This window comes from Strix aluco, chromosome 3 (genome assembly GCF_031877795.1).
Source record: "Strix aluco isolate bStrAlu1 chromosome 3, bStrAlu1.hap1, whole genome shotgun sequence".
Taxonomy (NCBI): domain Eukaryota; kingdom Metazoa; phylum Chordata; class Aves; order Strigiformes; family Strigidae; genus Strix; species Strix aluco.
The window spans coordinates 53431941-53447714 of record NC_133933.1 but is presented as its reverse complement, the minus strand read 5'-3'; the positions used below and the strand labels follow the sequence as shown (position 1 = coordinate 53447714).

Below are 15774 nucleotides of genomic sequence, written 5' to 3'. Positions count from 1 at the left end.
CCAACCAATTTAAGAACAAACATGGATTATATTTTATTATAGTTACCATAATGAAGCTTGACTATGAAAGGATGATTCACTTCTGCCAAAATATCTCTCTCCATTTTTGATCGTACCCGATCCCGAACTACAAAGAAAAAACAGTAAGAACAGCGACATATTAAGAGGCAGCATGGTCACTGGATACAGTACTGGAATGAGGTTTAGGCGATTTAGATTCTGCTTCTCACTCTGCTGATGGCTTGTGGTGTGACCTTTGGCAAATCACATCACTCTCCAGTGTCTCCTTTTAATGCCTGTCTTGTCTCTGCACTAAGAGTAAGCCCTTCAGAAAGGCACCATGTCTTCCTCTGTAGAGAACAGTTCTAACTAACAGGACTATAGTATTACAAACAAGGTGATTATGCTTTGCAGAAGAGAATGTTAATGTGAAAATTAAAATTATATAAAATTAATAACTCTATCTCAGATTAAACAGAATGTACTAGTCCCAGAGCTCATCAGGTTAACCTTGTGCAAATTAACTTTTTGTACTGTGTTGATGCAGCGTTCATTAGATATTACTCAATAGCACTCTCTGGAAGTGATTTATATAAAATATTTTAAGCTTCCAATAAACCACCCAAACAATCAGTAATAAAGAAAAAAGGCTGATAAAAAATATAAAAAACTATTTTAGAGTTAAATTATTATGTGATGGCAGAAAGAAAAATACTCTTTGTGGTTGAGATGAATAGAGAGTAAGAGAAAAAATAGTTAAAGAGGTGAACTGGGTTCAAACTAATCAAAACTGATGCTGAAGATTTCATAGCAAACACATTAGCAGAATGTTCAGACACTGAGGAGGATTCAAGTCCCCACATTATCAGCTCTTGATCTTACAGATTCATTTTTCAGTCAATCACAGTTTTAATAATTCTGAAATGAAAGTATTGAAATTTTTTTCTTTCTCTGCATTACACAATGCCAATATACTTTTCGGCTGAAAGCATCTACAATGGATGTTATGAGACTATTTGAGGTGGTAAAGCCTGAGATCTCAGTGAGATCCTGTCATCGCCTGTATGTGCTGTGGAGCTGCTGAGAAGCTGAGTACTCTCAGCACCCAAGTAATGAACGTGCCGTAACGAACCCACATATTCTGTTGCTGTACATCAAAAATTGATACACAGAAATAGGTCCAAAACAGCTGATCTGAAAACCTTAAATACGAGTGGAGGGACACTCAGATTTCTTGCTATTTTGATGCTTTTCCTAGGTCAACAGCAATGCAAGCTTTACTTGCTCACTCAACCTAAGCTACCTTGTGGCTAAAAATCAAAACAAAGGGAACCTCGGAATCTTAGTCTTAACTTACGAGTAAAAAACCACACATCATACACTCACAAAATGCTTAACCTATGTAAAAGTAGAGCATTTCTCATGCTGTAGATCAGCAATGTTCCTAGGCAGGAATTCTTGTCGGACAGGTGGGCATTGCTGAACACTCTGTGTGGGACATTTCCTATTAAGCTTGGTTAGAGAGGCTAACAAAGTACCTTTCTGTGCTTGCGCTGCACAGGTGTGTGCGTAGGCTGGCAGAACGGCAGTGCACCCTCCTGTCCTCATCATTTCAACCTCCAAACAGGTAAAGGCACAGCTGTGCAGCCAGGTGCTTTGCCAAAGCCCCCTGCGCTGTGCCCTGCTCACTTCTATGGTGGTTACAGGCTGCGGACCTGTCAGGCTGCCATTTCACCCTCCTCCCCACATGTATAGAGCAGCCGCAGCGACATTAAGGAAAAGGTTATGTCAACACAGAAGACACCTCATTCTCTAGAGTCATGGCCCTGTAACTGCTCTGAACCTAGTCTGCTCCAAAGCTGCTCTAATCACCACCTTTCACAGTGGCTTCCAAATAAAGTCACCAGAACCTGTTATCAGGATTACAGCTTGGCATGTGAATTAGTGACCTGCCCTCCCCATCTTCCAGCATCAAATACTGTCTGATTTAAATGCTCTGAGGGCAGAAACTATACAGGCTCAGAGTTTTAAACAACCCTACCCACCAAAGAAGCTATTAATCATATTACCTAAGAAGACAAGTCCACTTGCTTTCTCCCACTGTCCTGTTCTTACCCTATCACTTCCATATGCCTGGGTCCTGCCTGATCTTAACCTCAAAGTAGCCTCCCTAGAGGTATCTACCTGCTTGCACCAGCTTACATACCACAGGGCACTGTCAGTTATTGTACCAAATGCTGCAAATCCATTGTCATGACATTTCATAAATGTGCAAGGTTAAATCTCTTCTCCTTTTACTATTAATTCTGTCAGAGCAGGAGGAAAGATTTATTTTCTCTTATTCCAGATACACCTGGAAATAGGAATTCCCCTGCTCTTCCTCCCTCTTGTATTTTTGGGATTGGGGCAATGTGGGTCTTACATTCACCAGGAAAGGTTTTAAGAAGAGATAGCACTTTGACGTAACATTTCAACAGCATGAGGCTCTGGCTTCATCTGACTCCTATGTCATCTTCCAGGCACAGTGAGTGGGAAAGTGCCTCTCTTCTGCACTTTGGAAATTTTTTTCTAGTATTCAGTAGCCCCAGTCTGCTCTGCTGAGGGAGTCTCCCTTCTAGTTCTTACATCCTGGCAGTCAGATAATTAGATTGACTTGCTCAAGCATCATCTGAATTATTTCTGGCTGCTTATTCAGCTTGCTAGATCCTAGCTATGAACGGACTCCTCCAGCAGCATGGGGAGAGATAGACAGGGTCTGAACAGCTGCTGCAGTGCCAGGGATTATAAGGCCTGAACATTAAAGATACTTCTACACAGGTGACGAGGCAAACATGTGTCTTTGCTTAGTCTCATCTGGCAATCAGTGAACATGTACCACCATTAATTTCTCCACTCATTTCCAAAATGACAAGGAGCCATTTCTGTGAATTCCTTTCTGAGTGAATCTCTTTTCTCTGATGGTCTTACCAAAGAACTGCAAAACCAGCACTAGAGCTCAGTAGCCCCAGGGAAGATGATGGAGGGACTCCGTTCAGCACTGCTCAGCACAGGGCTGGGCTCTCCCTGCACAGGGACCTGCCCTGTGCTGCAGAACAGCTTCCCCATCTGCCCACCTCTACGTAATGTCAGGGGATGTATGCCAAAGGCACAGACAAAAGTGCAAATAACCCAGCTTCCCCATCCTCACTTTGACCACTTGCAGGGGCCTCAGTGCAGCACACAGGCAGCTTGGGCAGGTAATGCTTACACCAGATGTTTACCTCTATTATTAAAATACTCGCTGGAAATAGTGTTTGACTGCTAAACCCTTGCCCTTTCTACCCACTATCAAATTTGGTTTGAAGGGTGAGTTTTGCCACTTATCTTTAAATTATACATCAGACAGAAGCAGAGAACACAACCTGGAGCAATAAGCACAAAGTCATGAAGATTGTTTGCATGCTCTTGAACAAACTAACTCTCCCTGAAATAATCCCTGGTGTCATGAGACTGGTGGAGCCTGTAACAGCAGAGGAAGCACCTGCTACCTTGCAATAAAAACAGTTCCCATTTCCAGGTATTAATGTGGTATGAAAGAGAAGTGGAGACAGCTGAGGATATGTGCAAATAAATAGAGCTTACCCACTTCTGTCTGTCTAGCTCTGAACATGAAAGAGGAGGATGTTACTGCTTACTTTATTTAACACTGAATGCTTAAGGAGATGGTTTTATTTAAGGTATGAATTTTTACTTCTTGGTCTGTTTTAATTTTAATAACCAAGAAATACAGAGGGAATGGGGAAAAGGGAAAAGTATATTCAGAGCATCTTCCGAGAGGAGAAAAAAAGTTCCTTCTCAATAATGGACTAGCCATGTATTTTCTGAATAAGAAAATAAAACCGTAATCCTGCTTCTCTCTCTGAAGCTCTCATGATTATCAACTTTGGTTGAGATTTAAATATGGAAATATAAATTAAATAAAGCCAATGAACTTCTCATCCATATGTCTCATTTAAAAACTAAGAGTCAGTGCATCTCTAAGCTATGTACACTGTCAAGTAATGATGATCTAGGGACATCCTTTGATATACATGCAATGACATCGTATCAGTTCAGCAGGATGTCGAGCCAACCCAGTGAGAACTTTAATTAGTAAATCATGGCCTACAGGAGTTGTAAAGGGGGAGTTTATACAAGATATACTAATTTATTCACTGTAATACTGATTAAAATTTATAGCTAATTCACCGTAAGGGGAAAGTAACTTGTCATGTATCTAGTGACTGGCTAACTGAGCTGAAGTCACAGCTCTGTGAAGTTAAACACTGTTCAGCCACCAGTTTCAGTGGCACCGGAGTATTGCTTCTGAGATCTCTTTGGCCAAAGAATAACTTCCAAACATTTTTACTTAATAGTACCCTTCTCACTGCTGTCCAGAGTAATTCTTAGTTCTACTAGAAGAAAATAATCCTGAAGCTAGTGTGTAATACTTTGCTGGTCTTTTCTCTTTCTTCAGACTTACCTGGAGTAAAAGTTGATGTTTCTACTTCATGAGAAGTAATTTTCAATTTAATTTGCAGTACAGCTTTGCTTTTTGCATATAGATTTGGTGTTAAAAGGCATGAGGGTTTTACCTACAGCCTCGTACAAGCTGAGCCATACATCGATTTTAAATTGGTATTAATTCAATTTTCAAATCTCAAATAAAAATGAAATAGCTTTCCTTCTGCTCTCCTTCCTGGGTTACAATCCCCCTGGTGCCATGCATGTGTCCCACACCATGCTTCCCCTGGTGCCAGCTGGATCCCGTCAGGACATGGATGCTTGAAGTTAGTGCTCCCATGACTGACACCGTTTTCCACTTATGGCTTTCCTCTTTAAATGGAAAAGCTCTTTTTGTAGAGCAAGATTCAGCAAGGGACCATGTAAAACAGACATCCTAATGCCTTAGCTAAAGGCACTGATCTGCAAATCAGACTTGATAAGCAGCAAAATCCTCAATGCAGCCATCTTGGGTTCACCCATGGGAGGAACCTCGACGTGGTGCATCAGGGTTAAGAGACAGGAGCCAAGATGTATGTCCATTTTTCCATGAGGAAAATCAGTGTGGAAGAAGGGAGCATGTCTGCCTCCATCCTGCCCATTCTGGGGATCAGCACAGTGCAAGGAGCTGGGTTTTGGCTGCGCATACAGATGGTGTGGAGACTTATGCAATATATTCCAACTTCCTCAACAGGTGCCAAACTTGGGTGTTGCTCTCACCTCTGTTGGTTGACTGCACAGAGTCTCATGGGTGAAATATTTTCTGTACACATTAGTTGAGGTCCAGCACAATTCTGGTTTGCTCATGACCGCAGTCATTTGCCTGGTCATCCCCTGTGAACATCTCTGACTTACTGATGCAGCCTCACAAATGCAAACAGAGCACTTGGATCCTTCAATACACTTCTAGAAATAGTTAAATTACTTATAGCCTAAATCCTTTTTAAAAAGGGGATGGAGATAGGTTTTGTGGGCTCTACAAGGCATCTAAAGCTGAAGACATATCTACCACTTTTCAATAGCACTAAAGTGAACTCTTATTTATTGTAAGTTGGTGTTAGGTGCATAGATCCTTTTTATAACTCTAGTTCCAGTGTGAATTCCTGCTGTCTGCCTTGAGACACAGGACCCTGGTCGCTTCCCAGAGTCCTCTGGAGGTGACGCAGGGCAGGACCTGATGCTCTGGATGCCTCTCTGAGTGAGTCAGTCTCTCTCCACTGATTTTAGAGGCAATCTTCTTGGTGTCACTGGGCTGAAATTGGCATTTGAAAGTTTGATTTTTTTTGGAACTAGGAATGCATTGTCAGACAGTGGATTTGGTGCTTCAGTGACTTGTCCTTACAGCCTTTTGTCCTTTCTGACAACTTTACGTAGTGCTGTTTAATCCCCTGAGCTGCAACACCAGGGAGAGAAACCCCTCTGCATGTCTGACACCAGCAACTGTCCCTTACAGAAAGCTGTTCCTGCAGAAAGATACACACAGAAAATACATGAATAATGTCAAAAGTTTCACAGAGATGTTTGGCAAAAAGCATTATTGATTAGAAATTATTTGCCTGTCCCTACCTTTCAAAACAACCTTTTGATAAGACATGTCCCTGCTCAGCCAGGAGCAGAGCACTAATTAATTAACAGAGAAAGAATGGGGAGAGTTAGAAACTATGTTAACTTAATCAAATCACCATTGAAAAATATTGGTAGCAGGAGAAATAAATCAGTGAATAAAACAATGGATTTAAATTTCATCCATTATCTTCCTCACTTCCCTAAAACTCAGCACCATGCCTTGAGTGGAACTCAGGAACACGCAACTCAATTTCAAATTCTTCACATAGCACTGGTACATGCCAGTGATATATAAAATGGAATATATACATAGAACTATGTACAACATCCTTTTCAATTCTACTTCTGTTATTTTCATCTGGTTTTAATGCTGGCTGTTATAGACAAAGGCAGAGAACTGGATTCTAATTTCAAATCCACACTGTATATGTCTGGAAGACAAAGTACTTGTGTGGTGACTAATTACTGAAGATATGGAGAAATACAGGCTTTCCAAAAAAGATCATAATCTGGCTTCAATGGTTCTGCCTGGAAATACTATTTGCATTACTGTGTTTCTGCTCCACACAGTATTACACTCAAATCTTCTAAAGAGCAGCCTTTCATGTTGTACCTTATCAGCAGAGCATTATTACAACACAAAACAGAAGTGTCCTGTTGACACCTGAATGTAGAAGTACACCAATAATGTCACGTAGAGATTTTATGCACATTTCTTTTCTATAAAGAAATATATTTCTTTTTTCCTCTGTGTCCCCAAATATAGAACCTTTTAGAGATGGGGAAAGAGCCATTAAAAACAGAGCTTTACCACTCAGCCCTAGTGCTGCTGCGGCAAAAGAAAAAAGATTCACAGAGCAGGAGACACTCCTTTGAGGAAGGGCACTCTGAAAAATCAATACAAACTCAGACTGCTTTTTAGGAGTCCAGGGTCTGGAGGAGGTCATTTTATCTCCCCCTCCACTCCATTTTTTTCCCCTTTTACATGAAACAACACATTTTGCTTTAAAGAAATCAAAGACTTTCCTTTGTTTGTTTATTTGTTTCTGTTTTTTGTTTTTTTTTTAAAGTAGCTCGGATGCTTCACTGTTGAGATTTGGAATTACATATGTCTCTAAATTAATCCTAAATTTTAATACTGATCTGCCATTTATATTATTTACACCTATTTATTATTCTCGCTAAATGTTTGGAAAAGTTAATTAAATCTTGCAATATCCCTCTGAAGTACCTCTGCCCAATTTTCCAACAAGGAGAACAGATTGATGAAGTCTAATGCTAGAAAAAAAAAATCATATGGGAGTTGTCAAGAGCAAACATGGGTTTCTAGGACATACTAACTCTGTTGAAAAAAAATTCTCAGAGCAGAAACTTGAGCTCTCCCTGTGTTCTCCTGACACCCTTACCCAGGGAGGAGCAGCGTGCAGAGGCTGCAGCAGGTCTCAGCTCTGCGGGTGCTGCTCAGTGGGCTCCCTCCTGCCCATTGGAGCCTCTGGCAGCTGCGACCTCCCGCTGTTTCCCCACTGAGACACCAACTTGGATCTCTTTCCCCGGCCCAAAATCCCACAGACGCTGCAGGAGCTTAGATGTGTTTTAGATTTTTGGCTGAAATTAGCCAGTGGGTTCAACCCTGTCATTAGAGAAGTACTGACCGACAGACCAGCCAGATGATCATATAAACCTCATGTCCTTACACAGAGGTGAAATTTCAATTTTTGTGTATTTTTAAACAGGACTGGACCAACTGAATATACACAGATGTGCTTGTGCACAGCTCCAGGTGAACCTATTCCCCCCGCAAGGTCTGTGAGCTGCAGATGTATAATGATATCCAATAAGCCAAATCCTATGGTGATGTACAACACCAATAAAGTCAGAATTACACCCCTTACAATCGCATAAGTCAGTTCTAGCTAACATCATCAAAAAAAACCTGAAAAAATGGCTCAATGAAGAGCAGAGAAAGCTGTCATTTGCTAGTGTGGAACTTCCACCAGAAAGCCAAAATCTACAGCTGGAAATACATCTGTCCATGACTCGTGCAAAACAGAAAGCCTTCAACACCTCTGCATAGCTGCACCTGGGTCATCTTTCTTTTTTTGATGTAAAGCATATGTTTTATTTAAATTTATTTACCTCAGTGGATGCTATATCCTGTCAAATGATCCATGAAGTGATATATTTGTTTATTGAATTCTACTGTAACATAGTCCTATTTTTTATTAGATTTCTTTCAGTTGAACAGATATATAATTATTATCATTATTATTATTGCAGGCAATAGCGACGATTTCAATATTAAGTCTTACTGGCAGGCAATAATTACCTATGTTCTAGGAATAGCCATAATTTCAAAATGACAAACTAATAAGAGTGCTGACCTTGGAATTCAGAGATCCCAGTAAACACCATGCATCAGTAGCTCTGGAAATTATGATGACGTGAAGGGACAAACTGGTGGCTGTTTCATGTAGTTTTGCAATAAAGAAAAGTTGCTTATAACAGTTATGAAACAGTTGGTCTTTTTTCACCTCACAAAATAGATATGTAAAATTTAGTTCCAGCCTACATGAATCCAACAGAGAAAAGATATACAGGTACATATAGTCCTCAGTCCTACTCTTAAATACTGTCCAAAGACAGATGAATTTGCTCCATCAAATTTCTCTTGTACCTCCTGTCAGACTCTAATTCCCTGCAGCTACTGCTCTGCTGCAGCACTGGCTAAGTCACATGCAGCTGCAAAGAAGAGGCAACACCAAGCCTCATGTTTCCTACCCGTGGGGCATTCCAGTATTAAATGAGCATTTGCCTTGTGTTTGCTATTGTGATGTTGCTACGTCAACAGAAGCAATGAAGAAATTGTTTTTCTCTTGTCCTGCTTAAGATGGAGATGATCCAGATGTCCAGGAACTGCTGGGTCTCTCAGGGTCACGAGTTTCACTGCTTGCCTTCTAAACTTGAAGCCCAGCACGGTTTAATCCACTGTTGCTGCTCCTTGTTCTCAAAACACACCTGTTTTGTGGGTTTTACAGGCAGGGCTGAATAAAGTTTGTGAATTAGTTTACTCTGCAAGTGTGAAAACTGTCTGTGCTTCAGTATTCACCACAAATATGTTCTGCAGTGTATCATCAAAGGCAAAAATACAGCTTTTATGATTGAAAAGTATTGGGAGTGACCACTGGCTCAGCAGTGAAAATGCAAAGACATTCCCTATTATATCAGCCTTCTAATAAAAAAAATTGTTCCCTTTATTTAGTCTCTCCAGACCTAAAAAGTCAGTTGTACTGAAAGGAAAGTTTCTTCTCCTTCAAGAACTTTGAGCAACTATTAATTCACTTGCAAAGCCTGGCAGTGGTGGAAGGAGGTGAGGGTGGTGCTGGAGCTCCCCAGGGAGCTCCTCAGGTCACTAACTCAGGGCAAAATGCCCTTGTGGGAGAGTGATTTAAAGCCCACCCAAGTCCCTTCTATTTTGTTATATGAGCCCCTACTATCTCATTTAAGGGCATAGTATGGAACCTTCTGCCTTGTCCAGTTGGGATGTTTATGGACAAGACCAACAATCTTTAATATAATCTTTTATATAATATTGAGTGAGAATTCCTGGAAGGAGTGGAAATGTGGGATTATCCCTCTGTGGAAAATGCATGTATTGGCATGCTGTCATTTGCCACCAGGCAGTTTGGCTCATAGGCTGAACTAATCCTGGTAAATGTTTTCTGAAGAGCTGCTTGAAACTTGTAATTTTGAATATTTTCAAAGATGCTCTTGATTTTGTTCTGAATTGGAAACAAAGCCAAAATTGAAAAAAAAATTTTGGGTGCATTGAAGTACTGTTTTGTTAAGGGCTTTAATTTATTATTGATCTATTTTTAAAGACTAATTACAATGTAAACTATAAAATAATTTCTAAAAAGAAATACAATCAAACCAGAGCATTCTGCTGAAATGCTTACTACCAATGTTTTTTCAAGCGAAATTTCACCCAACACTCCTGTTCCTGTGGATGGGCACTCTACCAGAAACAGTACACTGAATCTTTTCTTTATCAATCATAATATGCATTCAGAAGATGGAATAATAAAAAAGAAGATTTATGGGTGCTTCAGGAAAAATATGTTCACCGAGCCCACCAGGAATTTTTAAAACAGAACCCCCATGTCTTACAAGTGTAGGGCAAACATACAATAGTATGAAGTAATGTTTTTGTAACTGGCCTAATTGGAGAGCAGTTTGCCAGATTAGTGCTGATACAGGTGACATAAGGCGGTGGCCAGACGGTGAGAGGTGCATTTCTCAGAAGGGAGGGTATGGATGGATTGGTCACAAAGCATAAGAAGGCATAACATTCATCCCACACTACGCAGCAGCCCTGGCCATGACTGCACTAGGCTGACTTCTCACTCTAAACACTTTGTCCATTAGGCTGCTTAGATGTGGTAAACACAGAAGCAATCCAATCTGACTTGCTCTAACAAAATGTTTTGGACAAGCATTTTAGTTACTGAATTCCAAATATTTTGGTTTGTGAAATGAGTAACTAGTATATTTAAGGCATCACTGAGGAAATTGGGATAGTGGCTTATCATCCAAAACTGAGGACACTCAGTTGATTTAGGAGATATGAAGCCCTGAGACAGGTCCTATTTGTAAACCATGCAGGATGAGGTTTATCAGGTTGCCTGCAACCCAGCCCTCTGAGCTACTTGCACACAAAATAGATGGTAATTTAGAACTCAAATATCTCAAGAAAATTGTGGCATTTAATGTCAACATTCCGGCAAACCAAATCTTTGCTTTGCCCAGGCCCTGATACGCTACGCAGACACGCTTAATATAGCTCCCTTGACATGTTAGCCTCATAAAAATAAATGAGCATCTGCGAGACGGCTGTCTGTCATTGAAGAAGCTTCCAGTCCCATCAGCAAGTAGGGTGTGAAGTCAAGGCAAGGTCATTTCCTAAATTAGAGCATAAGGAAAAGCCTGGTCTCGCATCGTTACCAACACACTGACTAAAGCTTTGCAACCAGTAAGCCTTGGCCACACAAACAGCAAGAAAAAAAGGCTGATCTAGTGTTTTCTCCTGCGAGGAGAGAAACACAGTGCTCAAACAATCACAAATTATCTTTCAGCCTGGATTCCACTACTGTATAGGGAGCCTCGTGGAAGATATGACTAAGTTCAGAGAGTCTCTGGGTGAAATCATGGCCCTAAAACAGTCACTAGTAAAAGTATTGTTGACATTAATAGGATCTCACAATCTACATCTCAGTCCCTGTATACAGTTCTGAAAATATACATAGCTGCTTGAACTTAAAAGAGTACCTAACTAAAGAGGAAATCTTCTTTTTTCCTATGTCACTGGGTAACTGCCAAGAGCTAAACATAAACCGTACTAAGCAATGACTAAAGGGAGACAGGAGGAGAGTGGATAAATATTTAAAGGATATAAACATGAAGGACAGAGAAGACTTATTTATCAAAATAAAAAGAAAGAAAGGAGTATAAAGAGGAGGACGTAAGTGAAACAGAAAAAAAGGAAATGTATGCTGTGTCAGGCAAACTGCAACCAGATGAACCCCTGTGAAGTGAGTGAAGGGTTGGGATTGAAGCCTCATCACTTGGCATATTTTAAAACAAAACTGAACAGAATGATGATTTAGTAAGAAACCAGCCTGCCCTGGCTGCAGACGAATGAGATAGCATCTTTCACTAGGTGCTACTCTTCTGCAGTGACTCCACCTCAATAAAGCATGCTTTTAAAATTTTTTTTCTAGATTTCACTACTATGCACAAGTGTCTGGGAGACTGACTGAAAAGGGCATTTGTACCAGGATTAATACCTGCTACATTATGTTAGAATATTTCAGCAAAACGAAAAAAACCCCAGAAACTAAAAATTCCTATTGGGAATGGACTTGAAAACCTTGTGAAGAATAACCATAAGCAGGTTAGCTTCCACACAGTGCTTTTAATTCTGATATTTCAAATAGCCTTACCAAGAGCCTTGGATCACTATGGCTGTTACCCTGTAGGTGACAGCTGGGAGTAATGCAGAGGGGTAATGCAGCTCGTCCAAGGCTACCCAGCACAGCATCCACCAGCCCTGTGACAGTCCTTCTACTGACTGCTCAGCAAATCATACTCCTCACATACAGAATGCAAACTTTCAGGCTTCCTCAAGGCTTTGCTTTGGAAGTTGCTTGCTTTGTTCTGCTTGTGAAAAAGTGCTCTCAAACCCTCTCATGCGATAAACTCTCTATAGCAAACTAAAAAACAAGTGTCATAACATCATGACAGGGGTTCTGAATATTTCTTATGAAGATGCATGTAAGGAGTCCTATGACACTGGCAAATAGCATGTAGCAAGGTCAAGTCTTACACCTCATGAGCACCTCCATTTTACTCCCTCAGTCTCACCTATAGCCACCCTTCAAATCCCTTCCATCCCCACCCTGATGACAGGGCTGAACAGCCTCACTCCTGCTGTTTCCCTCCTCTGCCAAGGGAAGCCACCGAGCACCTGCTCTGCTGGCACTGAAGCTGAGCAGCCCTCTTCCCTTGCAGCCTCCCCTCGGGTACCAAACAGAAGGGGGCAGGAGGAGTGACGCTCTGGAGAAGCTGGCAGACAGCTATCACATGCTTCCCGAAGCTGCAGAGAAGACTAGTTCTGTCCCTGTCTCACTTCCACCACAAAGCTTAGTCTTCCCCTTGAAATGACACCTGGAGCAAGTGCTGCCCATGATCCACAGCCCTCTGTCTTCGCAGCCCTCCACTTCTCGACTTGCGATTTTTCCCTTCCTATTGCCTTTCCCTTGGCTCCACACAGTAGATCACAACTCCAAGCCCGCTGCTACCCCTGACTGCTTGGCTCAGAGGATGGCAGTTTCCCCCTGCCCCAGAAAGCCACCCTCAGGAATCTGGGGGGCACCAGCTCACCTGGGGACAGCTGAGGGCTTCTGGGAAATGACAATGTCTGGATTTAAGTAGGTTGGAAATTCAACTGAATGAAGGCTGTGCATTTAGTGGGGTGGCCTAGGAAGAGCCTCTTTGGGTTCCTTGGTACCAAGGTCAAAATGTGCTGCTGAAGAAACCATCTTCTGTGTAAAAGTCTGCTCCTGAGTGCTCTCTGGAGCTGCTGAGCAAAGCCACTGGCTATTTCCTGAACAAAGCAAGAGAGAGGGGGCACAAGCTGGGGACCCATCCTTTTCCCTTTATGGGGAAAGTCTTCTAGGACACAGAGATAGGTGGTAAACGTGACCCAAATGTGGGGAACAAAATGTAAAAACAAAAATACAAAATAATCCTTCTAAACTTAGATGTGAAAATACTTCTTTCGTATGATAACCTGTAAGGGTCAAGTTAGTACCTGCATCTATTTACATCCTACCTAAATGTACGCATTAATATTTTACATTGTATAGCTTATTGTATCCATAATGAAAACAAAATTGAATTGATCAGCATTGACAAAACCTATATAGCAGTACAATCCCATAAACCTGAAACTCCCTCTGAACATAAAAGGCAGCTCTGAGTTAACAATGTTGATGATGACAATTGCCCACTAAAAGGCAACTATGTCATACAGCACAAACAAAGTCTAAAAGATGACCAAAGACACAGCGCAAATATCTGAGAAATTCAGGCTTTGCCCAAATTTACAAAAATAATCTACTGGTGCTGAGAAAAACATCAGTTAAGTTACTGTGCCATGGAAACCTCTCAAGTGTGTCAATTACAGTCGCATACAGATAGAAAATGCTGTAGACAAAATGGAAAGGAGAGGCTGTCATTGACACTGATTGCTAGTCTCTCTTTGAACATCATCAAAACCTCCAACTTGGAGCAAATGCCACAGCCATGAGGAAGCCGTAACTGACATGTGTAACCCACATGAAGAGTATAAAAACACAGAGAATAATTTTGTTTCCGTTGAAACAAATCCCAGATGGTAGTCTCCCACACTGTGCCATGTAACTTTTATGGAGAGCCAGCTGAGTGCTAGCACGCCTCCAGCAGCAGCTGTGAACAGAACGCCTGGCCAGCTGTTTGGTGAAGGTTTACAAGCGATCCAACTGCAATGCTGTGAGGCAAGCCATCAGCTGTGCAACTGACCCCAACCCTCTGCCATCACTCTGACTTGAAATGACATCAAGTGGTAGTGTTGACCTCTCTGTTAATCTGTCCTTGTGCTTGAAAGGAAATAACATTTTTCTGTTGCATTATGGGAACCACTAAAAGCAGTGGGATGCAACTCCCAGAGGATGCATATGAATTTGGTTTCCAACCAACTATAAATGCACTGCAGTTGCAGGCAGCTGAAAATGGTTAAATGGCAATTATGTTGGATGCTCCAACTGGTGCAACTTACTCATGAACAAAACAAACAAATGCTTTTCATATAGATAATGGATTTGTACCACAGCCAAAGTCCATCAGGGAGGTTAAAAATCCCAGGGATATTTAGTTATTGTATTTCCAGTTTAGCTATCCACTACAGCTACAAAGTTATGCAAAAGTACAGTTGATTCATAGCTCTAATTATTTCAAATAGTCAATGCATTATAAGAAGAGACACTTCTTAACAATTTCTTGGTTTGGATTCTTTAGCCATTAAATTCCATAATGCGGCAGATTGCACCTAAGTGAGGAGGAGTGTTAATAACGTCTCCATTAATATCTGACTATTACTTTTCATAAGGACATTGAGCACTGTGAAGAGGAGGCTGGCATAATTAGGTTAATATTACAGATATGGAGATTGAGGAGTAGCAGTAATAGCTACTGGTTTATGTTCATGCATCAGGCTGGTGGCAGAGATGCAGGCAAAGCCAAAGTCTTGTAGCTCCTAAACTGAGGTACCAGATCCTATATTAAACAAAGCCTGTCATGAAAGAACAGACTACATGACATAAATTCACAGGAGATGAAGACTAAAAGCATTTGAGTCTGTATTTGCCAAAAGAGCAATTTTTCTCTTCCTGTAATTCACGCAGCCTCATGGTACCAACAGCAAGCTCTTGGACGTTGGGCAGGATTAAAAGGCTCCCAGTGGTTCATTCACGTGCTGAGCAGCTGACTCAGTGGGTTGCCAGCAATAGCTTCTCTTTTTCAGCAGCATTTTCAGCATTTTCTTAAAATTAGAAGCATTACAAGCAAACAAAGTTTACAAAGCTCCTTAAAGACAGCGCAAGATAAACAAGACATAAAAAATTTCAAGCCCCAAGACCAAAACAAAAGAAAACCAGACCTTCACATGAAGATTTCTATTTGGCCTACAGGATGCCAGCCAGAAAGGCAGAAGGAAAAGGGCAGCAGGAAAGATAAAACAGTGACCAGTGTTATGTTACTACTGGTAAAGCCTGACTGGCCTGGGTACATGCTGCCCACTGATGTTCTGCTTAATTCTGAAGCTAAGCACATGAGAGAAGGTGAATGGAGTTTGACAGCTGCAGGCAACCATGAGGAACTAGAACCACCCTCCAGAAATGCTGCTGTCTTGAGCAGCAATGCAAAGAAAAGTCGTGTTACAAATCCTTCTACCCAGGGACTGGCTTTTCCTAGGAACTTTCTCTGAATGGGAATCCAAAAAGGAACAAACATTCAACATCTTAACTATATGACCACTCTGCCATCTTTGCAGTAGAACATTTTACCTGTTCAATTAAAAATCCTGAATTTTCA

At 41.2% G+C, this 15774-nt stretch overlaps 1 protein-coding gene across 5 annotated transcripts in view; it reads right to left on the bottom strand.

Moving 5' to 3' along the window:
* The window catches only part of RPS6KA2 (ribosomal protein S6 kinase A2), a 310220-nt gene that overhangs the window by 81753 nt on the left and 212693 nt on the right, over window positions 1-15774 (bottom strand). For all 5 annotated transcript variants that reach the window (XM_074818602.1, XM_074818604.1, XM_074818605.1 and 2 more), the window contains one exon: window positions 47-127. In XM_074818602.1, the coding sequence (XP_074674703.1) occupies window positions 47-127 (81 nt within the window). The remainder of the gene's footprint in view (window positions 1-46; window positions 128-15774) is intronic.